This window comes from Lissotriton vulgaris, chromosome 4_1, assembly GCF_964263255.1.
Source record: "Lissotriton vulgaris chromosome 4_1, aLisVul1.2, whole genome shotgun sequence".
Lineage (NCBI taxonomy): Eukaryota > Metazoa > Chordata > Amphibia > Caudata > Salamandridae > Lissotriton > Lissotriton vulgaris.
Window position 1 is genome coordinate 311,391,745 of NC_141691.1, and position 23,895 is coordinate 311,415,639.

At 44.2% G+C, this 23,895-nt stretch overlaps 1 protein-coding gene across 4 annotated transcripts in view; it reads left to right on the forward strand.

Moving 5' to 3' along the window:
* The window catches only part of ARHGEF6 (Rac/Cdc42 guanine nucleotide exchange factor 6), a 1,115,823-nt gene that overhangs the window by 398,823 nt on the left and 693,105 nt on the right, over positions 1-23,895 (forward strand). For all 4 annotated transcript variants that reach the window (XM_086918632.1, XM_086918633.1, XM_086918635.1 and 1 more), the window contains exon 5: positions 497-698. In XM_086918632.1, the coding sequence (XP_086774758.1) occupies positions 497-698 (202 nt within the window). The remainder of the gene's footprint in view (positions 1-496; positions 699-23,895) is intronic.

The following is a 23,895-nucleotide window of genomic DNA, read 5'->3' on the forward strand; positions in this document are numbered from 1 at the left end:
ATGTGCGTGCTTGTTCAGGGCCGTAGTGACACCTCCTTTGATCTGTAAAATACAGTACACATGAAGTGTCTCAGCTGTATGTCACGTGCTGGCTTCTCTGATGCAATCGCATCTATGGGATGACCGAGGGGAGGCAATGAGTCTGATGGTGCAAGCCACCTTTCGTGACGTCACTTCCTGCCGTGACGTCAGCGTCCCCCCACTTCTTTAGGACTTGTGCCCTGGTTACTGTCTCTAACTGATGTGCCTGAAGGACTTCAGTCTTGCCCGCCGCCCACAATTGTATCTTTTGACAAACTGTACAGTTTGCAACACTTCTTGACATTGTCTTTGTACCCCTTTCTTAAAGGTCTGCGAGGTGCGTAATGCGGCATGCAGTAAAATCTCCATCAATTAATACAAATATCTTTGATATATGGTGAAAATTTTATCAGTCGGCATTTTTTTAATGTTTTATTTCCTGATATTTAAAGATCTGTTTTTCCGTTTCTTGTAGGAAATGACAGAAAACGGTAGTTTTCAGATTGTAGTGAAGGCCAAATTCAATTTTAAGCAGAACAACGAAGACGAGCTTTCATTTTCTAAAGGAGACGTCATTTATGTCACAAGAGTGGAAGAAGGCGGTTGGTGGGAAGGAAACTTCAACGGGAAAGCGGGCTGGTTTCCCAGCAACTACGTAAAAGAAATCAAGCCTGCTGGTAAGTGAAGTTCTGGTTATTCAACAAGCAAAAAATTCAGACAAATACAGTGTTAAATCAACAGTCTCGACCTAGGCGTGTCTGTAACCTTTAACCCAAAATGAAAATGCAAGTTAATAAAAAGCTAGATACAGTCTCTATGACGCTGTTTTTTTTTCATTTGAAGAATGTGTCATGATTTGGGCTGATTAGAGATTCGTAGATCCAGGGATTTAAGTGGGATGAAAAAACTATGGGGTTCTCTTATAGGGGCGTGGCCGATGTAAATAAGGGTGTGGCTTAAAACACTTCAGCTAAAAATGTGTGCTTAGCATAGTGTGCTGCCCCACTGATATTTTGCTGCTTGTTTCCATTCATCCAGATGTATAACAAAACAAGTAACATTACACCTACAACAAGCCAGGACTATTGGCTTTGTCAGTGGTTGTAAGTTCATATAAATAAGCAACAACTACGACTTTGTTGTATATAATATTGAAACTGCTTCAGTTCTTGTGGGCGAGGTTGTGGCGTAAAGCTACAGCTGCCGACCTTTGTGGTGAAAAAGCAGTTTCGAGCCTGACGTCGGCTCATTCAAAAAATGAATATGTCCTACTGTAATGTATCTGGTGCTTATGTAAAGTGCCCCCAATACCTTCAGCCAAGGAGTTTACGCTATATAGATCTGAAAAAATAAATGAAGATGCATCAAGAGCAGTGAAGGATGATACTACTTTAAAGTTAAGGTTTTTTTTTGCCCTAAGGGTGAGGGCAAAAATAGAGTACCCGATAGGGACCCGTCTCTGCACCTGCTTTTAACGACTGTCGGTTCAGCACCGGGAGGACCCGACCAATTTAAAGCCCTAGCTAGATCTATTCTTACAGTCGCTCCTCGAGTCGTATTTCCTATTATTACTCAGCCACCTGGAGTGACGTTTCGATCAGAAGCAGACATCGTTTGAAGGCAAGGGAGGATAATCGTGGGCTCATTATGACTACAGGGGGTCTTTTGCAATGGTTAGCACGGTAACTCCATTAGATTTGAAATGGCTTAGCGTTACCCCATGTTAGACCCCAAGAAGAAGGGAAACGGAAACTGAATGATGACACACAGAGCAAACAAAAAGAATAGCATTTGTTTGTTAGCATCATATAGTTTTCAGCTTGCTTATGTGTGACATTCAAGGTTTTATTTGTGACACTTGCAGTGACACTTTATAGAGATTAGAACAGTGCTTCCCAAACTTTTTAGAACTATAGTCCACTTTGCAGAACAACAACCGTTTGCGACCCACCACTGTTTAATGGACATGAGGGGGTATAATGTAACTAAAGCTTAATGTGGCAGCGCATTGTCATTCACAGACAGCACATTTTTCATTGACGTGGTCACTACCTTTACACTGACATACAAATTGACGGCTAGAACTATATAGCACACAAATGATAATGTGTGGAGATAAGGTCTCTGTGAATATTTATGATTGCATTACTATCTTGATTTGTTTTGACCCAATTAAAATTTTTGTTTCCAGGTCACTTTAGACTTTACGAAAATATGCTTCTTTTTGCTTTCCTATCTGCTGAATTCATACGGCTCATTTACAGTTACATTTTGTTCAGTGTTCCAAAAAACAACATCCCCTTCTAGAGCCTTTCCTTTCAGATTCCCTGTACTACAGGAAGATTGTCACACAAATCTCTTTTAAAATTCCGCTCTCTTTGCAGTTAGAGAAAGAACAGTAAATACCAACCCTTCAGCAATTTATCAGGATACCTAGCCTGTCACCTGACCTCTGTCTTTTAGCAAAAGATGACAAGTTAAACACATAATTTGAAGGCATCTTTATTTATTGGTTCTACTTTCCTGGCCCACAAAAAAATCGGCTTGCGGCCTACCAGTGAGTGTCAACTCACAGTTTGTGAAAGGCTGGAATAGAGCAAAGTAGTTGTCTGAATCTAGTGAGATAAGTATTATTACCAAACTTGACTTTTTCTTCCCAATCCAAAATGGCCCTAATACCAAAGGGTATACATGCATCACTTCCTGGAAAAACTTCCTGAAATATCAAAGCCTAGCAAGAAAATAGATGAGCAACAGGGAGAGGCGGAAGGGAACTCAGGACTGTGATGAGGAAGAGATGAACTCTGAATAATGAAAATTATCAGAAAGCAACAGGGCATTACCTTCCTCTCACAGTCCTTATGTATTAGTTCGTACCCAAGCCAAAAACTGATGTCGACAAACACACTACAAGAGAAGGAAAAAAAACAGATGCAAAGCAATGATCCAAACACATGACACTGCTAGAGGACCCACTGAACCCAAAACAGCAGACCCAAAAGCAGGAACCCATCTCCCCTCAAGGGCAAACGGCCATGGGTCATTAAAGGACGAAGCAAAGCCCAAACGGTAGCAAAGCTAAAGCTCCGAAAGGAAGCACCTGCAAAATATTTCCAGAAAGCAAAAACACTCCTGGAAAACCACTCAGGAGACAAGTATTTGCAATGCAATAGGCCTCGCATTAATTAAGTTTGACCTATTGGCATTGCTAAATATTGCAACGCCAATTGCAACAAAAGTCTATAAATTGTAGGCCAAAAAATGTGCATTTATTTTTGTAGCAATGGTGGCATGCTACTCTTTAGATGAATATTTTGAAAAGTAAAGCGATTACTACAATAGTTAATTGTGAATGGGTTAACAATTGATGTGTGCACTGATGGCTGGTGGTGTGTGTGCCTGTAGAAATTGTGCACTGATGGCTGGCGGTGTGTGTGTCTGCCCCTGAGGCCTCCTGACCCTGAGAAGGAGGGGGAAGTCCTTGTCTCAGGTGTGCCAGGAGGGACGGGGGGGGGGGCTCCTTTGGGCTGATCACGCCTCGATGGGGCTCTCCTGATCGGATCCTGTGGCGCTCATAAGAAACATATGTCTCAAATGTTTGGGGTGTGGTAACGCACTCTTCATTCCCTCTCCAAAGGACGAATATATCATCTATAAATGTTTTATACACAATCAAGTTACTTGTCCAATTTTCATTCTCCAGTATGTTGTCTGTCTCAAATCTGTGCATGAATATATTTGCGTAGGTGGGCGCGGCACAATTGCCCATAGATGTTCCAGACTCTTGTATATAGAATTTATCTCCCCATTTGAAGTAGCTGTGGAACAGCGTGAAGTGTAACAGTTCCATGATGAATACTTTCAAATCCTCAGTCTTATCCTCTTGTATAAGCATACTTTCAACCGCTGATATACCCAGATCGTGTGGTATTGAAGTATACAAAAATTTTACATCTATACTTGCCATTATCATATCTTTGGTGAAATTCACTTGCTCTTCTTCCAGGATGTTTAAAAAATGGGTTGTGTCCTTGATGTAAGTGCTGGTTTTTTGTACTATATTTTGCAGGTGTTTGTCTATGTATTTCCCGATTGGTTCATGTATTGAACCGATGGTTGACACAATTGGACGTAGTGGAGGAAATTTAAGATCTTTGTGTATCTTGGGTGTCATGTATATATATGGGATAGTTGGATTCTCCTTCATGAGATACTCTTTCTCCTTTTGATCAATGGTACCATTCTCCATTGCTTTCTCAATAATTGTCCTCAAAATTTCAGTAAATTCTTTGGTCGGATCAGTTGCCATAATTGTGTATGTGTTTGGATCTTTAACATGTGCTTCAACTTTCTGTTGGTAATAACTTGTGTCCATTATGACTAAGGCTCCGCCTTTGTCTGCCTGCCTTATTGTAATTTGGTCGTTTTTGGCCAATTTTTGTAATATGTTCTTTTCTTGTGTTGTCATGTTAGACTGTTTTGGCCTTGGAGTCTTGAATATTTCTTCAGTTTCTTTGATTACTACCTTCTCAAATGCGTCCAAAACTTTATAACACATAGGGGCCATAAATTTGCTTTTACTTTTCAATCCCATTAATGTGGTTTCTTTTGTTTGGGTGATCGTTGGCTCAATTATGTTATTGAAAAAATGTCTCAGTCTCAGTGATCTTAGAAACTTGTATAAACAAACTTTTGTTTCCAAAAGATTTGAATGGTACGTTGGGACATATGAAGATCCTTTTTGAAGTGTTTGTAATTCTTTGTCACTTAGTTTTTGCATAGATATGTTTATAACTAGATTTTCAGATTCTGGCTCCTTGTGTTTTGAGCTACCTCTTCCTTGCTTACTTGTTTTTTTGCTCCTCCGGGTTCTATTTCCGGTCCTGGGCCTGTTGCTAAAAAAGTGGCCGATGATTGTAGGGATGAGGTTGCTACAGACCTGTTGTCTGTGTTTTGAGTTGTTGTTTCAGTGGATTGAACTGGTTTGGGTCTTCTGTCGAATGTAGGACGTTTGTGTTGAGACTCATCAGATGATGTATCATCTGTGGATACATTCGGTTTCTGTTGACGCCTTTTTGCGTATGTCTGCCCATCAATAGACTTCTCCCAGACGGTAATCTGTGGTATCCCTTTTAAATATCCTCAATTTCCTGTCGTTTATTTCCTTTGTATAATCGTCTAATTTTTTATTTGTGTCATCCAAAATTTGATCCCATTCTTCCTTAGCGGTTGTTTTTACTAGCTTGTCTTTGACTTGGTTTATTTCCTTCGCTAAATCCTCTATTAATTTTGCTAGCTCTTCAATGATCAGTAATATTAGATCTAGTGAACATTTGTTCAATATTGCCTGCCAACGTTCTGTGAACCTTGCGTTGTTTTTACATAGTGTGGATTTTAAAGATATCCTTAGACCACGTGGAATCCGTTGTGCTTTATGGTATTTAATTAAAGAGCTTGCATGCAGTTTTTGATTTACGATCCGTTTTGATATGTATAACAGTTGTTTTATGGTAGATTCTTTGGACCCGGTACTCGGACATATATCTTCTGTTTACTCGATAAGGGAATAAATGCGACTCGTGTCATCTTCTGTAAATACCAGTGTTTCAGCTCTCTGCTCCGTAGTATGTGTTATTTCTGCAAATTGCATATTTCCCTCGTGTTTGTTATGGTGCGAATCCACTGTGCTCAGTGAACAATATGTCTCAAATGTTTGGGGTGTGGTAACACACTCTTTGTTTGACTGTTGTTGTTTCCTTGTTTGATTTTCACAATTGTCATTGATGCCTAGGTAGGTACCCTACTGAGCTTTCAGGGTTGATTAATACAATACTTTGATGTGTGCTTCCTGTGACACAGGGACCACTCCTTCCTTGCACTCTGTAGCAGCGGGACTAGGAATTGGCAAGAGTCGGGTTTTGGTAACGTTAGGATTTATTCTTTCATAAAGGGAATCAGTACAAGTTTTACGAATAGCTCCCCGGCGTGGCGATCTGCTCCGTTCCCGTCTGGTCAAAGTCAAGTCAAAAAAGTTTTATTTGTACTGGTACTCAACCGAGGACCACAAATATATCTCAACATATACATAATTAAAAAGTTTATCAATTTCTCAATACAAGGATAAAAACAGTTTCAGGAATTTGTACAGGTTATAACAGATGAATTCGTTCGGGGGTTGTTTACACATACTAATAAGGTCTCTCACCGACAGAATTCTACTGGAGCGATAAATGGGCTCAAGAAATCTTTTGCGGGCTAACGTTACGTTCTGGTTCGGGCATATTAATAATAAGTGCTCCAGAGTCTGGTCGCCGCCTGCGCACAAAGTACAAAGAGGTGATCCTCCCGGAAGCCATCTTGAAGTGTATGAGAGTACGGGGAGGATACCCAGTCGAAGCATGGCAATTGTTCTCCTTGCACCGTGGGTCAAGGTTAAACCGATGTAAGACCGGCTTTGTTTGTATTCTAATGTGTCAACAAAAGGTTTATAGGTGAGTAGTTTATCACAGTGTTTGGAGTCCATCTCGAAACTTATTTTTGGGGTGAAGCATTTTAAAAACAGTTTTAATTGTGCTGGTGACCAGGATAGCAACATTTCAGTGTCAATATTAGCAATACGGAATGCCTCGGTCATATTTTCTTGGAAAATCTGCTTTTTTATATCGGACTCAAAGGTTTCTTTTTTCAGCAGTGACCTTAGTGAATTCTCTTTTGCATGCAGTAGTTGGTATGCCCACCTAATGACATTTGCAATAGCTACAGCGTATGAACTAGTAACAGATAATTCCAGTCTTAGTGCTTGGACTGGGACTGCGTCTGATAGTTTCAAAATTTTCCTCAAAACCTTTCCCTCTTTGCGGTCCATAAAAACCCATTGTTTAATAGGTATGTACTCCGTAGCGTAAGATAATACAGGTGGTATTTTTGATTTATAGACATTTATTAGAGAGGAGAAATGTCTATTTCCTGTTGCGCTATAGAGTTTCTGGAGGGCTGCAGTGTGTATATCAGTTTTCCTTTGAAGATTATTTATCTGCTTTGCGTTGGTAAGATTTTTGGAGAGGGTCCTGCCAAGGTAGGGATAATCCGACACCTCTTCTAGTTTTTATCCTCCTAAGTTCCAAAGGTATCTTGCGCTTTGTTTCCTCCCAGAGAAAGCAAGCACTTTTGTTTTTTTGATATTTGGAACTAAAAAGTTCGCTTTGGAGTAGTTGTACAGCAGATCCAGAGATGCTTGTAATCCAAAGGGGGTGAGGTCCAATAATACGATGTCGTCCGCGTATAGCAATGCATTAATTTTTTGATTTGCTATTGTCGGTGGTAGGTTGGAACCTGATTGGAGAAAATTACACAGGTCACTTAAATAGAGCGAAAAAAGGATTGGGGCTAAAAGGCACCCTTGCTTTAGTCCATTTTCAGTCTTGATTTTTTCTGTATACCCTTTTTCTCCTCCCAATTGAACTTGGCACCAAGTGTCGGTGTGTAGGCTTATAATTGATTGTAGCAACTGATGCTGTATACCAAGCTTCTTCAGTTTCCTCCACAGCGTTGGTCGATCTACACGATCGAATGCTGTAGAGTAGTCTATAAAGGCGGCATAGACAACCTGGCTTTTTTGAGTTACGTATTTATCGAGGATGACCTGGATAACTGCGATGTTGTCTGTTACCGCGTGGTTGGGTCTAAATCCTGCTTGGAACATAGGGATCAGGCCAGATGAGAAAGCCCATTCTTTCAAACGATGAAGAATTTCAGCAGCAAATACTTTGCCCACAGCGTCTATAAGTGCAATTTGGCGATAATTGCAAGCGTTGGTTTTGCTACCCTTTTTGTGGATGGGGAGGACGATACTTCCCTGCCAAGATTTTGGCACCTGGCCAGTATCTAAAATATAGTTGAATAGGGGAAATAGCAGTCCACTCCATTCCTTGGGGGCAATTTGCAATGCTTTAATAGGGATCTGGTCAGGGCCAGAAGCACCCGTGGTTCGTGCCTTGCGAATGATTAGTTCGACTGATGATGCTGTTGTTTTGTTTATAGGACTTCTTTCCTTTCCTTTGTAATTATCTTCACAACTTTCAGATAGTGGAGTTGGATTTAACTTATAAAGGTCTAACAGAAAAGTTTCCCAGTCTTTTGGAGGGACCGGAATTGGCTGTAAGTTCTTCTTTGTTCCAGAGAGTTTTCCTATTAAGAACCAATATTTGCGTTGGTTTTTATTTTTCGCTGCGATCTGGATGTCGGCCCAGTTACGATCCTGTAGAGTTTTTTTATTTCTTTGGTTTTCGCGTCTCAGTTGATTTTTTAGTCTATTTATTTCCTTTTTTAAGATTGGTGTCGGACTCATGAATTGAGCGCGTATATATTTATTTAATTGTTTCTTTATTTCAGTGTTCTTAAAAGTGCGCCTTTTGTTATCATCATTCATCTTTCCAGTTCCACCTACATCCTTTATCATATTTAAAATAAGGTTTCTGAAGTCTTTTATGATATTTTCAAAATTTTCAATAGGATTTTCAGAAAATATTTTCGTTAAAATTAGGGAATGGTCAATCTGAGATGTAATTTTATCGATGGTCGAGGAATTCCAATAAATTCGTCTTTTTTCACTGTTTATCACTGTATTGCTTTTGTGGTAATTAATGTGGCTAGTTGCAGAGGATTTTGGAAGCCAGTCAGTAGTAAAAAGCATTAGAGCGTGATCGCTTTCATGACCAAACTGATTAAGCAAGTGTGTTACAGAGTCTAGCAAGTCCACGCTGCTGATTATGTAGTCAATAATGGAAGGAGACCCATTGCCTCGCCTAGTGTAGTTCGCAGGAATGTCCCCTTCCGTAGTGCCGTTCACTATTACACCGTTAAGTCTTGTTAATGTTGACAGTAATAAATTCCCTCTTTTGTCAGTTAGTATACCATCTGGAAATTGTGGAATTGTGATTTCCCTGCCTTCTTCGATCAGATGTTTTGCCCAAGTATTTATGGCTGTGTTCGAGATTTTGCTGTTAAAGTCGCCAACAATTAAGAAGGATGAGTGAGGATGATTTTCGGTTATAGACTCTATTTTTTCCATGATGTTAAGGAATATTATGTCGTGTTTTTTGCCCGGTGGTGCATAGACATTAAAGAGTAGAATTGTGTTGGAGTGGGCCGTACTGTATTTTGTGGTGGAGATTTTAGTACACTGTAGATTTTCTAGGTTAGTTTCCACTATTTCCTGTGCCCAGAGAAATTCTTCTCTCAGTAGGGTGGCTAGACCACCTTTAGCATGACCTCTGTAAGAGTTTGTAGCCGGAATTTCATACACAAAATAATTTTTGCAGGTGATAGATTCGACTGCCCACGTTTCTTGTAAAAATAGGATATCCGGATGACTTCCCAAGGCAGTGGACAGTTTGTTCTTTATCCCACCTGCGATATTCCAGGAAGTTATTTTTGTGCCAATGCTAAACAAAATGTTGGTTGATAATTTTGATTTTGTTGCTATTCAGGGTTTCAGACACCCAAGCCCAAGATTTAATGATATTGTCATTGTCAGATTGTTTGGGGGCTTGGTACCATACTGCTCGCTGACCTTTATTTACCAAGATTTTTAATTTTTCTTGCCCAGTAGTAAGTTGATCGGCATATGTCGTTACTTGGTTTGCAGTCGCCACAAGATTTCTTTTAAATTGCGTCCCTTGTGAATTAGAGAGAGCGTAAATTTGAGCATTGTACCCCATTATGTCTTTACGGACCGTTTGTTCCTTTTTTTCGACTACATCGTAGCCATGTCTGTGAAGTGTCTCCTTCTCCTTAAGTATGATCTCCGGTAAAACAGATGACCAGAAAGTTACCCTTGATAGCTTAACATTGTCTTTACTAGGAAAGGAGACTAGATCAAGTTCATTGCTGTTCAGAGAATGTAATGGCTCGATGTGACGTAATAAATGTATTAGTCTTCCTCTATTTAGTGGGGCTGGGTCACTTGGGAAGAGTTCCTCGAATTGAAGGATTTTGGAGGAAGGTTCTGTGTAACTATGGTTATACCTAGTTGTGTCGACCCTATTTTTTTTGTTGTTATTTTGCTCTAGTTCCTCAGTGTATTTAATGGGAACATATTCTTTAGCTCTTGGGTCCAGTTGTGGTATTATTTCTGAGACGTTTTTGCTGAGGGCAGAGTTTTCTACGTTTACAGGTGCTGTTAAGGTTTCCACTTTGTCCTCTTCTGGATTTTGTGTTTTAACAGGTTTTTGAAATTTTAGTTTGTAAGATTTCTTTTTCTGAATCCTTCTTAGTGGTTTTTTCCTCTTTCTTTCCCTTCCTTCTGGGATATTTTCCGATTTCATTTTGGATGGCCTTACTACTTCTTCTTGATTTTTTACATTGTGAATTTCCTTAGTTGCAAGTATAGAATCTTTAGCGGAAGTATTTGTTGCACTACTTTTTGAAAATATCGGGTAGGGCTTATTTTTTTGTTGGTGTTTTTCTTTAAAAAGATTTTTTAGGGAATATACAACTAAGTCGTTTGGGTTATCCAGTGTTAGTTTTTGTTGTATTAGAGTCTCAGAAGTCTGAGTGCCGAAGTCGCGAGTTCTATTCTTCTGTTCTTTTTTGTGGCACTTTAATAAGTCTTTTTGTTCATAGTCGATTGAGTCTGAGTTTTTGTATTCCCCTGCTACGAGGAGATCTTTTTTCTTTTTCTTGTCTACCAGAAATTTTAAGATCCCTATTTGGGTATCCAATGTTTGGTCGGAATTTTCTAGGATGTTTCCCAAGAAGGAGAGGACTGATTCCAGAATCTCTTGCAGAGAAAACAAAGCTTTAGATATGGTTGGAGTTGAGTTGATATTGTTATTGTTTGTATAATTATTGTTGAAGAGATCCATAGAAAGCTCAGGTAGGATAATGGGAGGGGAAATTTTTTCTTGCAAGTTATGGCTTGATCTGTGATCCGATTTTTGTGTGTAATCGTTTGTTTTGGTAACTTTTAGGTCTTCGAATAACATTGAATTCCCTCTGTTCTTTAGAGGTGTTGAAGTTATTAGATTAGACGGTTCACGATCTAGGTTTTTTAAGTCTTTTGGGGTATGTAGTGTTTTATTACTTAAGTCGTGGTCCAGTTGGCCCGTTTGAAAATGTGCATTAGGCAATTTGGGGGTGCTTTCAGTTTCCTTAATAATAGCAGAAACATTGAGAGAGTTTTCTTGGACTGAAGTATATGAAGTTGACGTGACTTTTGCTGTAAGTGAAGTAAAATAAGAACTTATTGCCGGTGTTTGAATTAAACGGCCCAGTTTTATGGCTTTGTCGGTGGATTTCCGTATAGCGGTTTCAGTCCCCATTCTTTTCATAAAAATTGTACGGGAGCGTAGTTTTTTGAAGCCCATTTGAAGGTCTTTTTATTGTTCTTGTGTAGGTTACTGCGTAAAAAGGTTTATGGTCTCAAGTGGTGATTGTAAATGATTTGGGGTTGATCTAGTTTCTTACCTTGCAGTAGTGGATTACAGTGCAAGTGAGCAAGATTAAAGGGGGGTGGTCCGTCCCGTCCTCCAGCGTCCCCGGACGGCCACAGACGGCCCGCCCTTTGCCCGGGCTTAGCCCGGCGTCCCGCACGCGTCCCGCTTAGCGTGGAGGGTGTGTCTTAAATAGGCGGAACAGAGGCGGGAAGAGACTCCAGGTGCGCTCCGGTCTTCACGCGCAGAACCCTGGGTCTCGCAGTCCCGACCTCTGTCGAGCAGCCTCCAAACGCGGTCACAGTAGAAGCAGCTTATCTCCTTCCCTCACGGAGATGCAAAGCAGAGTCACGGTAGGCAACAAACAGCTGCGAGCGGCTCCCGCGGAGCGGGGGCCGCGAGCTGTAAATACTGAAGCTGGCGAATCAGATCAAAGCAGGCAGCCAAGCAATCAGGGCGGAACAGAGGCGGGAAGAGACTCCAGGTGCGCTCCGGTCTTCACGCGCAGAACCCTGGGTCTCGCAGTCCCGACCTCTGTCGAGCAGCCTCCAAACGCGGTCACAGTAGAAGCAGCTTATCTCCTTTCCTCACGGAGATGCAAAGCAGAGTCACGGTAGGCAACAAACAGCTGCGAGCGGCTCCCGCGGAGCGGGGGCCGCGAGCTGTAAATACTGAAGCTGGCGAATCAGATCAAAGCAGGCAGCCAAGCAATCAGGGCGGAACAGAGGCGGGAAGAGACTCCAGGTGCGCTCCGGTCTTCACGCGCAGAACCCTGGGTCTCGCAGTCCCGACCTCTGTCGAGCAGCCTCCAAACGCGGTCACAGTAGAAGCAGCTTATCTCCTTTCCTCACGGAGATGCAAAGCAGAGTCACGGTAGGCAACAAACAGCTGCGAGCGGCTCCCGCGGAGCGGGGGCCGCGAGCTGTAAATACTGAAGCTGGCGAATCAGATCAAAGCAGGCAGCCAAGCAATCAGGGCGGAACAGAGGCGGGAAGAGACTCCAGGTGCGCTCCGGTCTTCACGCGCAGAACCCTGGGTCTCGCAGTCCCGACCTCTGTCGAGCAGCCTCCAAACGCAGTCACAGTAGAAGCAGCTTATCTCCTTTCCTCACGGAGATGCAAAGCAGAGTCACGGTAGGCAACAAACAGCTGCGAGCGGCACCCGCGGAGCGGGGGCCGCGAGCTGTAAATACTGAAGCTGGCGAATCAGATCAAAGCAGGCAGCCAAGCAATCAGGGCGGAACAGAGGCGGGAAGAGACTCCAGGTGCGCTCCGGTCTTCACGCGCAGAACCCTGGGTCTCGCAGTCCCGACCTCTGTCGAGCAGCCTCCAAACGCGGTCACAGTAGAAGCAGCTTATCTCCTTTCCTCACGGAGATGCAAAGCAGAGTCACGGTAGGCAACAAACAGCTGCGAGCGGCTCCCGCGGAGCGGGGGCCGCGAGCTGTAAATACTGAAGCTGGCGAATCAGATCAAAGCAGGCAGCCAAGCAATCAGGGCGGAACAGAGGCGGGAAGAGACTCCAGGTGCGCTCCGGTCTTCACGCGCAGAACCCTGGGTCTCGCAGTCCCGACCTCTGTCGAGCAGCCTCCAAACGCGGTCACAGTAGAAGCAGCTTATCTCCTTTCCTCACGGAGATGCAAAGCAGAGTCACGGTAGGCAACAAACAGCTGCGAGCGGCACCCGTCTGGTCTTTCTAAGCACTCCCTCTTCTTTTCTTCTTACGGGGCTCCTCCTCCTTCTGGGCTCCGGAGGCTCCGTGCTGTCCGCCCTCGCCGATACCGTACAGGGGTAAAAAGAAGAGAGGCCGGTATAAGTATGATCGTCAAAACAAGTATTGGAGCTCAGGGGAGGGGGGCCGTGAGGGAAACACCCAGTGATGCACACCAACAGGAATCACAAGTAATCGCAGCTGAGAGGGGAAGTGACGGTGAGGGAACCCAGTGTTTTACTCCAAGCATACAACACTCTACTAGTTGCGACTAGCTCGCTTTTTGATCCAGCCTATGAAACGGTTACGCACCTCAGAGAGCCGTACCCCTCCAGGCGTACGGCTGGGCGGATCGTGGTGTTGGCCTCCGGGCGTGTCCAGTGCTGCTTCGGCTCCCCCGTCTTGTCCTCTTCTCTGTTCCGAGATCTTTGGTGCGTCCGCGATGTTGTCTTCGCTGATCCACTTGTAGCTGTGGTCCGTCTCTCGTCCTCCTCCTCTCCTCCAGTCGTCCTCTCCACTCCGGTCGTCCTCCTCACTCGCTCGTCCTCCGCTCCTCCAGTCGTTCTCTCTACTCCACTCGTCCTCCCCGCTCGCTCGTCCTCCGCTCCTCCAGTTCTCCTCGCTGCTTCCCGCCTCTCCGCCCTGCTCCTCACTGACCGCTCCTCCGGTGAAATAACACACCTGGGACTTGTCTGATACGCCTTTTATGGGATGTTCTAGCTCCACCTCCTCTTCCAGGTCTTTGGTCCAGTTAAAGGGCCCGTCTTCCTCCTCGTCGCAACTGTATCTCTCCGGGCCAGGCCATCTTGTTGCAGGTACGGGCTGAGGAAATAAGAGGGGGGGGTCACATAAGGTTAATTCGCGCCCTAATGCGGGGCTGTCGCTGGGACCCCGGTTACACACCTCCCCCCTTGGACCCTTCCGCTCGGGAAGGGGATGCCGGGACAGGTAATCGGCCCCCTTGTTGTCCACCCCCTTTTCGTGACACACAGTGAAGGAATAGGGCTGTATCGCCAGGAACCAGAGCATGACCCTGGCATTAGAGGACTTGTTCCTAGCCATCCATAACAGAGGGGCATGGTCTGTGTACAGCGTGAAGGACCTGCCCTCCAGATAGTAGGCCAGTTTCTCAATAGCCCAGCGAATAGCCAGGCATTCCTTCTCCACAGTGGCATATTTGAGCTCTCTCGGGAACAGTTTTCGACTAATGAAGAGTACCGGATGATTCATCCCGTCCTCCCCCTTTTGAGACGGCACTGCTCCGATACCGAAGTCCGAGGCATCCTTATGCAGTGAAAAGGGTTTCTTGAAGTCCGGCGAGGTGAGAATCGGGGCCGAAATGATAGTCCTTTTCAAAGACGAATAGGCTTCCAACATGGCTTGGGTGGGGCTCCTCAGGATGGACTGTTTGACGTGTGACTGCAGGGCATCCGTGAGAGGGGTGGCCAACTGCACAAATTGCGGTATGAACCTCTGATAATAGCCAATGAGGCCTAAGAAGGCCCGCAGCTCTTTCTTGGTACTGGGAAATGGAGTCTTCGCTATTGCCCTCACTTTTTCTGTTTGTGGCTCTATGAGGCCGTGTCCCAATACATACCCTAGATACTTAACCTTGTGGAAGGCTAGTCGGGATTTTTTTGCGTTTATCCGTAATCCCGCTCGGGCGAGAGTTTCTAGTACCTTCTGTAGGTGAACCAGATGGGTCTCCCAGTCGGGGCTAAATACGACAATGTCATCCAGATAGGCGGAAGTGAATGATGTTATGTCCTTCAAGACATTGTTCATAAGCCTCTGGAAGGTTGCGGGTGCTCCGTGTAGGCCAAACGGAAGCACCGTGAATTCGTAATGACCCTCAGCATTTGAAAAAGCAGTTTTGTGTCGATCTTCTTCCCGTAGGGGAACCTGCCAGTAACCCTTTGTCAGGTCGATAGTGCTGATAAACTTGGCTTTACCTAGTTTCTCGATCAGTTCATCGATACGTGGGATGGGATATGCATCGAATTTAGATATTTCATTTAGGGCTCGAAAGTCCATGCAAAATCGTCTAGATCCATCGGGTTTAGGTATCAAAACGATAGGACTAGACCAGTTACTGTGAGAGGGACGGATCACCCCCAGTTTCAGCATTTCTTCCACCTCCAGTTTGATATCTTGTCTTCTGGCCTCCGGAATCCTGTAGGGGCGTATCTTCACTGTTTTTCCCGGGCTGGTCTCAATGCAATGTTCCGCTAGGGTGGTTTTTCCTGGAATGTCGGAAAACACCTGTTCTTGTTTTCTAAGGACTTCCGTCAGCTCCTGTTTTTCTTTTTGTTGTAGGTCCTCATTGATTACCAGTTGGGGTATGGTGCTGGGATCAGGAGGCAGGTCTTTCTCCACTATATGCACCCCTACTGGAGTTTTACCCAGCCATTTCTTTAACATGTTGATGTGATATGTTTGTTGTTTTCTGGGGTTCATCTGTAATCGGTAACTGGTATTCCCGATAGTATCCACGACAAGAAAAGGCCCACTCCACTCTGCTTTGAATTTTTGCGTGGAAGAGGGTAGCAATACCAACGCCCAGTCCCCTTTTTCCAACTTACGCCATTTTTTTCCTTTGTCGTAGACCTTTTTCTGTTTCTCCTGGCTTTTTTCTAGATTAGCGAATGCCAGGTCCCGTAATTTGCCTAGTTTAGAACGAAGGTTGCGTGCATATTCCAGGGTACTGGCCGTTTCTTCCGGGGTTTCTCTTTCCCAGGCTTCTTTGGTCATGGCCAGCAGAGTTCTGGGTTGACGACCGTAGAGCAGTTCAAAAGCAGAACATCCAAGGCTACTCTGTTTCTGTCCTCTGATGACATATAAAGCAAGGGGCAGTACTTGATCCCACTCCGTACTGTTGACTTCCAACATTTTTCGCAATGTGGTTTTTATCGTACGATTATACCTTTCCACGAGGCCGTCAGTTTGTGGATGGTACACAGCAGTGCGGATTTGGTGTATGTGTAGCATTTTGCAGACCTCACCCATGAGTCGAGAGACGAATGAAGTTCCTTGGTCGGTCAGTATTTCTTTCGGGAAACCCACTCTAGAAAATAGTTCCAACATTTTGTCCGCGACATTTTTAGTGGTCGTTGAAGTTAGGGGAAATGCCTCAGGGAATCGGGTTGAGTAGTCTACAATTACCAGGACATACTGGTAACCCTTTCTGGTTTTCGGTAGGGGCCCGATGATGTCCATCCCTATCCTTTCAAAGGGAACGCCTATTATAGGAAGGGGCTGCAGAGGTACGGCGGGTGGCCGTGTCATATTTCTTTTCTGGCATATGTCGCATTCTTGACAATAGGTCATGGCATCTTTATAAATACCAGGCCAATAGAAGCATTGTAGGAGATTCTGAGTTGTTTTTTCAGCCCCTATGTGTCCCGCAACCAGGTGAGAATGTGAAAAAAACAGCACTTGTTCTCTGAAGGACACCGGGACTAACAACTGTTCCGGGTCTTCTTCCTTTCCTTGTCGGTACAATAGTCCATTCTTGATGAACATGCGAGGATACCGAACTGGCACCACACCATCGTTTTGGTGCGCATTCTCCCAGGCGTTAAGTAACGTAGCATCATTAGCCTGTGCAAACTGGAAGCTGCGGTCCAATGTCCAAGGGTCGGGAGAAATCAATGCGGGTGCCTCACTTCTAGTTCTGTGGTTCTTTCTGGCGGGGATCCCCTCTCCCATACTCTTTTTGAACATTTTCAGAAAGGACGGGTTGTCAGTCCCTAAGATCAGGTCTTCTGGAAGGGTGTCTAGTACCCCTACTCGTACCCGAGAAGGGGGGCCTTCTTGCGATATCAACGTGATAATCGCCACGGGGTAGGGTTTTACGTCCCCGTGGACACATCTTATGAACACCTGTTCGTTGGGTAGGACTTGCTGGGGTAGTACATGGTGGGCTTGTACTACTGACTGGCGGCAGCCAGAGTCTAGGAGAGCTTGTATGGTGTTACCGTTGATTCTCATACTTACTCTGTAGGCGTTTCCCATTTCGGCGGAATAGAGTACGGCGCAGGGCAAGTATCCCACCTCCATTGGTTCCTCAGTCGGTTTTTTTCTGGGACAGAATCTGGCAATATGACCCCATGTGCCGCACTCGAAACACTGAGGTCCGCTGTGCGGAAGGGGTTCGGTCCTCCAGTTTCGAGGTCGAGGAGGTTCTGGGAGGCGTACAGGCCTTTCCTCTGACTTGAAGGAGGTTTTCTGTTTCTCTGTCTCTACTGGAAACATGGGTCTCTGTTGGACCCGAGAAAAAGTATTCGCCATTTCCACAGCTTGAGCTGTGGTTAAGTCAGGATGTTGTTTTAGCCATCTTTGTGTGGCAAATGGTAGAGCCTCGAGAAATTGTTCCAGGTATATCCTGTCCATAATTTCCTCGTTTGTGCTTTCTGTAGGGCTCAACCATTTATCTGCTGCCATTTTTAGACGGACAAACAGGGTTTTTGGGGTCTCCCCGGTTACTCCTCTTTCTCTTCTGAATCTTAGCCTATAGGCTTCCCGGTCAAGCCCCAGATGATCTAGGATGATCCTTTTAATATCAGCGTAAGGTGTGTCACCCCTTGGGTTGGCTACCTGATAGGCGGCTTGGGCTTCACCGACAAGTAAGGGGGCCAAAAAGAAGGGCCATTTCACTCCAGGCCACCCACACGCCCGAGCAGCACGCTCGAAATTCATTAGAAATGCATCCGGATCTTCGCCGGGTTGATACTTCTGTAACGACACTCCTCCGATAGTGTGAGGTATGTTGCTCACTGTTACTGGCCCCGAAGCTAGGGGGGGTCCAGGGCTCGGGCCGCCACGGCGGTTTTAATTAACTCTCTGTCAGCTTCTGCGGCCCTGAGCTGTTGTTCCGCAAGTCTCTCCAGTCTTTCCTGGCCCTGCACCAGGGCTTGTACGACTCCTTCCATCGTCTCGTTACAGACGTTCACATTGCCCGCATTCTCCACCAATGTAGCAGCGGGACTAGGAATTGGCAAGAGTCGGGTTTTGGTAACGTTAGGATTTATTCTTTCATAAAGGGAATCAGTACAAGTTTTACGAATAGCTCCCCGGCGTGGCGATCTGCTCCGTTCCCGTCTGGTCTTTCTAAGCACTCCCTCTTCTTTTCTTCTTACGGGGCTCCTCCTCCTTCTGGGCTCCGGAGGCTCCGTGCTGTCCGCCCTCGCCGATACCGTACAGGGGTAAAAAGAAGAGAGGCCGGTATAAGTATGATCGTCAAAACAAGTATTGGAGCTCAGGGGAGGGGGGCCGTGAGGGAAACACCCAGTGATGCACACCAACAGGAATCACAAGTAATCGCAGCTGAGAGGGGAAGTGACGGTGAGGGAACCCAGTGTTTTACTCCAAGCATACAACACTCTACTAGTTGCGACTAGCTCGCTTTTTGATCCAGCCTATGAAACGGTTACGCACCTCAGAGAGCCGTACCCCTCCAGGCGTACGGCTGGGCGGATCGTGGTGTTGGCCTCCGGGCGTGTCCAGTGCTGCTTCGGCTCCCCCGTCTTGTCCTCTTCTCTGTTCCGAGATCTTTGGTGCGTCCGCGATGTTGTCTTCGCTGATCCACTTGTAGCTGTGGTCCGTCTCTCGTCCTCCTCCTCTCCTCCAGTCGTCCTCTCCACTCCGGTCGTCCTCCTCACTCGCTCGTCCTCCGCTCCTCCAGTCGTTCTCTCTACTCCACTCGTCCTCCCCGCTCGCTCGTCCTCCGCTCCTCCAGTTCTCCTCGCTGCTTCCCGCCTCTCCGCCCTGCTCCTCACTGACCGCTCCTCCGGTGAAATAACACACCTGGGACTTGTCTGATATGCCTTTTATGGGATGTTCTAGCTCCACCTCCTCTTCCAGGTCTTTGGTCCAGTTAAAGGGCCCGTCTTCCTCCTCGTCGCAACTGTATCTCTCCGGGCCAGGCCATCTTGTTGCAGGTACGGGCTGAGGAAATAAGAGGGGGGGGTCACATAAGGTTAATTCGCGCCCTAATGCGGGGCTGTCGCTGGGACCCCGGTTACACACTCCTTTTATCTTTCACTCAATTATTACTCAATATATTCAAATGCTGTTTGCAAATTTTATTTTCACATTAATGACATGAAATACAGAGTAAAACCATGGGTTACAAGAGGTAGACAAATCGTGGATATACGATGCATGACAGGAACAGGCATGAATATGATTAAATGTTGCTTTTTAATTATGTGCAGCATATTATTTTTATTCACTAAATACTCAACATGACGTATAATGTTTCCAGATAAAGGAAATCCCCTGATGAAGAGCTTTATGCTTGAAATGCATTGGGACTAAATACCATGTGTAATGAAATGTAAAAAATTGAGAAATGAAACATAAAGAATGAAAAACTCGCTAAAAAGAAACGTTTGGAAATGAAAATAAAATTTGCAAATCCTCGAAGTAACAAAATTAATTTAGAATAAAAAAAACCAAGAGGGAGCCCTTTTCCCATCCCCTCTATCAAAGGGAATATCTTGAACCGTATATTGTATTGCCCCGGCTGTCCATAATAGCTGCGAATTTGTAAGAATTTTAAAAAATCCTTCTTATGTGCATCAAATTTACATTGTAACTCAATAAATGACAATGGTTGGAGATCATGAAACATATCTCCTAAATTAGTAATTCCAAGCTGGTGCCGGTTCCTGGTTGTTGCATCTTGAAAAATACTAGGAAAGATTCCTGCTGCATCAAACGGAGTATAGTGATTTATTTGAGGAAGCCCTAAAAACCGCTTCATTTGCCTCCAAATCGAAAATGCAGCAATCCGAACCTTAAACTTGTTTTTTTTTTTATAATACCTGGGTTCAAGTGTTTTCAGAAGACAACCATTGGCCTCTTCTCCAATAGCAAATGTATATATTGAGGGGTTATGGCAAGGTGATAAATTAATTTTTTTACCAGCGACTATAGGGGAAATAAATTGCAAAACAGATGCCCAATAATAAAATAAAAAATACAGAATACCCCAAAACCCACTAGATCTAGGAAGTACCATTTTTTTAAAGGCCCTTCTATTTCTTTTGTAGCCCCACAGAAATCTTGAGGAAATATTTACGAGGTAAGTTAAGGAGTCGGCTCCCGCGGGAGAGAGAGGAGGCGAGAACTACGACTTCCAAAAAGAAAATCTCTTTTTCCTCTCGACCAGCCGGCTCATGGGGCATTGACCTCCTTACCTTACCAGCCTATTTTCATAAATACTGATAGAGCTAAACATATATTCATACCACATAGGTATTGTATTTTTTAACAAAAGCACTTGTATATACACTTATCACATATTGATAGCAACTAGTGAGTGACAGAGGGATTTAACTCTGTCCTGACGAAGAGGCTGCCATAAGCCTCGAAACATGTTGACATCCTCAGGAGAATCAGCAACTTTAATAGCTTTGACTCTCTGACACACAGTTTTTTAACTGTACCAGCCTATGACCAATAACGTTTTTTGAATTCATAAGGCCAGGTATTTTTTAACATCACTTTGCCATCCACCCCTGACGCTACTTCCGTCACTCAAATACACCTCACATAGCACTTACAAATTTATGGTGCTCCAGCGTAGTCGCAGCCCGCCCCGTCCCGTAGCGGGGCGGGAAGACCCCGTTGACCCCGATGATGAAGCATGACACCAAGGGTCCTTTTGGTGTGTGAGGGGTATTTTAACAAATACTGTGTATGTCTTACATCCCTAGACATACAAAGAACCTCCTAGAGGTGGATCTCTCTGTTTTTTTTATACCTTTTGCATAGAGGAGGATGCATCCACCTGAGTGCTCTTTAGCGCTACCTCTTCACTCCCTCATCCTTGATCTTTGATCAGTGGTTATAACCACAATATCATCTGCATAGGCAAGGGCACTGTATTCAACCTCACATATACTAACTGGTTTGATATGTATACATTCCGTTAATTTAACCAAAAAAAGTCTATATATAATGCAAATAATAAAGGAGACTTCGGACAACCTTGCATAGTGCCGCGTAAGATCGGAAAGAGGTCCGATTCTGTTCCAGCTAGGCGGATAGATGCCTTTGGGGCCAAATACAGGGTCCTAATTGCCTGGAGGATTCGGTGCCCAAACCCCTTCAAGCGTAGCACCTCCCAGAGGTAAGGCCAGGCAACCCTGTCGAATGCCTTCTCTGCATCCAACAGGGTCACGCCTATAGGTGTTTTAGTCACCTCTGCCCAATCCATTAAGGCACGTGATCTGTCGTATCGTGACCAGGGATGGAACCATGTTGTAAGTGTGATACTAGAGAGGAAATCATAAAGGAAAGTCGAGTGGCTAAAATTTTGGAATAAAGCTTGCTGTCAGCGTTGATTAAAGATATTGGCCTGTATGAAGATGGCAGCAGAGAGGGTTTATCTTTCTTTAAAAACATTGTTAGTATTGACTTCTGCCAGGAAGCCGGAGGTAAACCTCTTTGTGCCATAACACAGACTTCCAACAACTGTTCCTTCAGGATTGAGAAAAAAGTTCGAAAAATTCCAAAGGAATCCCATCAGGGCCTACCGCTTTCCCGACCGCTAAGGATGAAATCGCTAATTCAAGTTCCTGTACTGTATAGTCCTCCTCTAGAACTTCCCTCTGGATGACCGTAAGTTTAGGGAATTCTTGGTCACTCAAAAACTCAGCTAGCTCATCTACAGTGTCGGGGGAATCCTCATTTAAATAAAGATTACTATAAAATTCTCTAAATGTTTCCAAGATTTTTTCGGGCTCGGTATGTATTAAGCCATTGGCATCCTGTATAGCATCTACTTTTTTAGCCACTGCTTTCTGTCTTAACCATTTAGCTAATATTCGTCCTGAATTTTCCTCAACCTCATACATATCAGCACGGTAGATCGCTATTTGGGCGGCTAATTTCTCAGCAAAACATTCGTATATTTTTATTTTTTGAACAGCAAGGTCATGCACTTTCTGTTTGTATTCTTGATTGGAATTGATAGTTTGCATCAAAGCCAGCTCTAAAGCGCGCAATTTGGTCAATTCCGTAACTCGTTTAGCCCTCATAATACGCTGCTTATTTATAGAGAAGCTTAATGTTTCCCCACGGACTTCCGCTTTAAAAGCGTCCCAGACTATGCCCACTGAGGCAGTACCAGAGTTAAGCTAAAAAAACTCTGGTATCCATTTGGCCATATGCTGTAAGTACGCCTGATCCAGCAGTAACTGATGATCGAAAGTCCATGAGCGCCTGATAGAATGAGACGAGATATCGACTGCTAATTCAAGAATAACTGGGTTGTGATCTGATATAATTTTAGGGAAAATATCCATTTTGGCATTTTAACAATTCTATAGGGGCAAAGAAATAATAAATACGAACGTGCTATTGATGTGGGGCAGAGAAATAAGTATAACCCGGAGTACCTGAATTTTTAAGCCACCAAACATCCACTAACCCAAACTTGTTAATAATGCCTTTTGTGTCTTTAAAGACCTTATGCTTTCTACCAGAATAAGAACTATTGTGGCGGATATCAAAATCTCCCGGTAAATGCAGATTAAAATCTCCACAAGTCACACGAGCGGAGGGCCACGAAGCAAGCTTAATGCTGATCTCATTAAGAATTTCCGGGTCGTCTAAATTAGGGCCATATATGGAACATACAGTACCTGGAAAACTATTGACCCGCAATTCAACAATAACCCATCGTCCATGCGGATCTGCTTTAGCACGTTTACACTCTCCCCAGCCATATTTTTTAAAGATTGCTACCCCTCTTGTTGTTGATCCCTGTCGTGTACATGCCAAAACTTCAAAACCCAAGTCTTTCAGACAAGCCCTGTTATTCCACACAATATGTGTTTCTTGAACACAGAGTAGCTGTACCCCCATATTCTTGAGAATCTGTGCCATAACCTCCCTTTTCTTTCTATTGTTTAGCCCACAGATATTCCAAGAGAAAATAGAAAATGTAGCCGTTGTTGAAGAGAAAACAAAAAAACAGTGCTGACAATTTATTATTACAACATCTCGATTGCATTCTCAAATAATTAAATGATTTCCAAACTCTGTTCCTTCTGTATATGTGATGGAAAGAAAGGAGTGGGCGCTCTCCTCACACCCCAATCCCCCCTTCAATAACTAGAGATCCTCCATTGAAAAAAGAGCAGCGAAATGGAATCAGGAAAAAAAAGAAGAAAGGAGGTCTAACTAAAGAGAGAGAGGAAGACACTACATATCAAACCATATGTGATCAGGAAGTAGGAACGAAATACAACAGCAAGTAGCATAGAGCAAGGCAAAACTATCCATTAAAGGGCATCTAAGAACTCCTTTGCCTTAATCTCCGAAGGAAAAAACATTGTTTTATCTCTGGAGATGACCTTCAGTTTAGCGGGGTTTAATAAAAATGCCTGTGCCCCTTTACTTTGGAAATTCGAAATGAGTTGGCGGAGGTGCCATCTCTGCTGTACCGTTGCCTGACAGTAGTCTGGGCGGACAAAAAATTTGCAACTTTTTGCCTTACGTTTGCGATCAGGACGAGCCAGGTCATATAGTTGCTCCCGTAATAAAAAATTATTAAAACAAATAAGAATTGCCCTAGGTTTATTTTCAGCACCACTCAGCCCCGCCCGAATCTGGAAGGGAAATCTATGAACTCTTTGGAGCTCTTTCCTCCAATCCCACTCCTTTAGCTCAGGAAAGGCTTCTGTATAGAGTTCAATACCATATTGGCGGATATTTTCCCC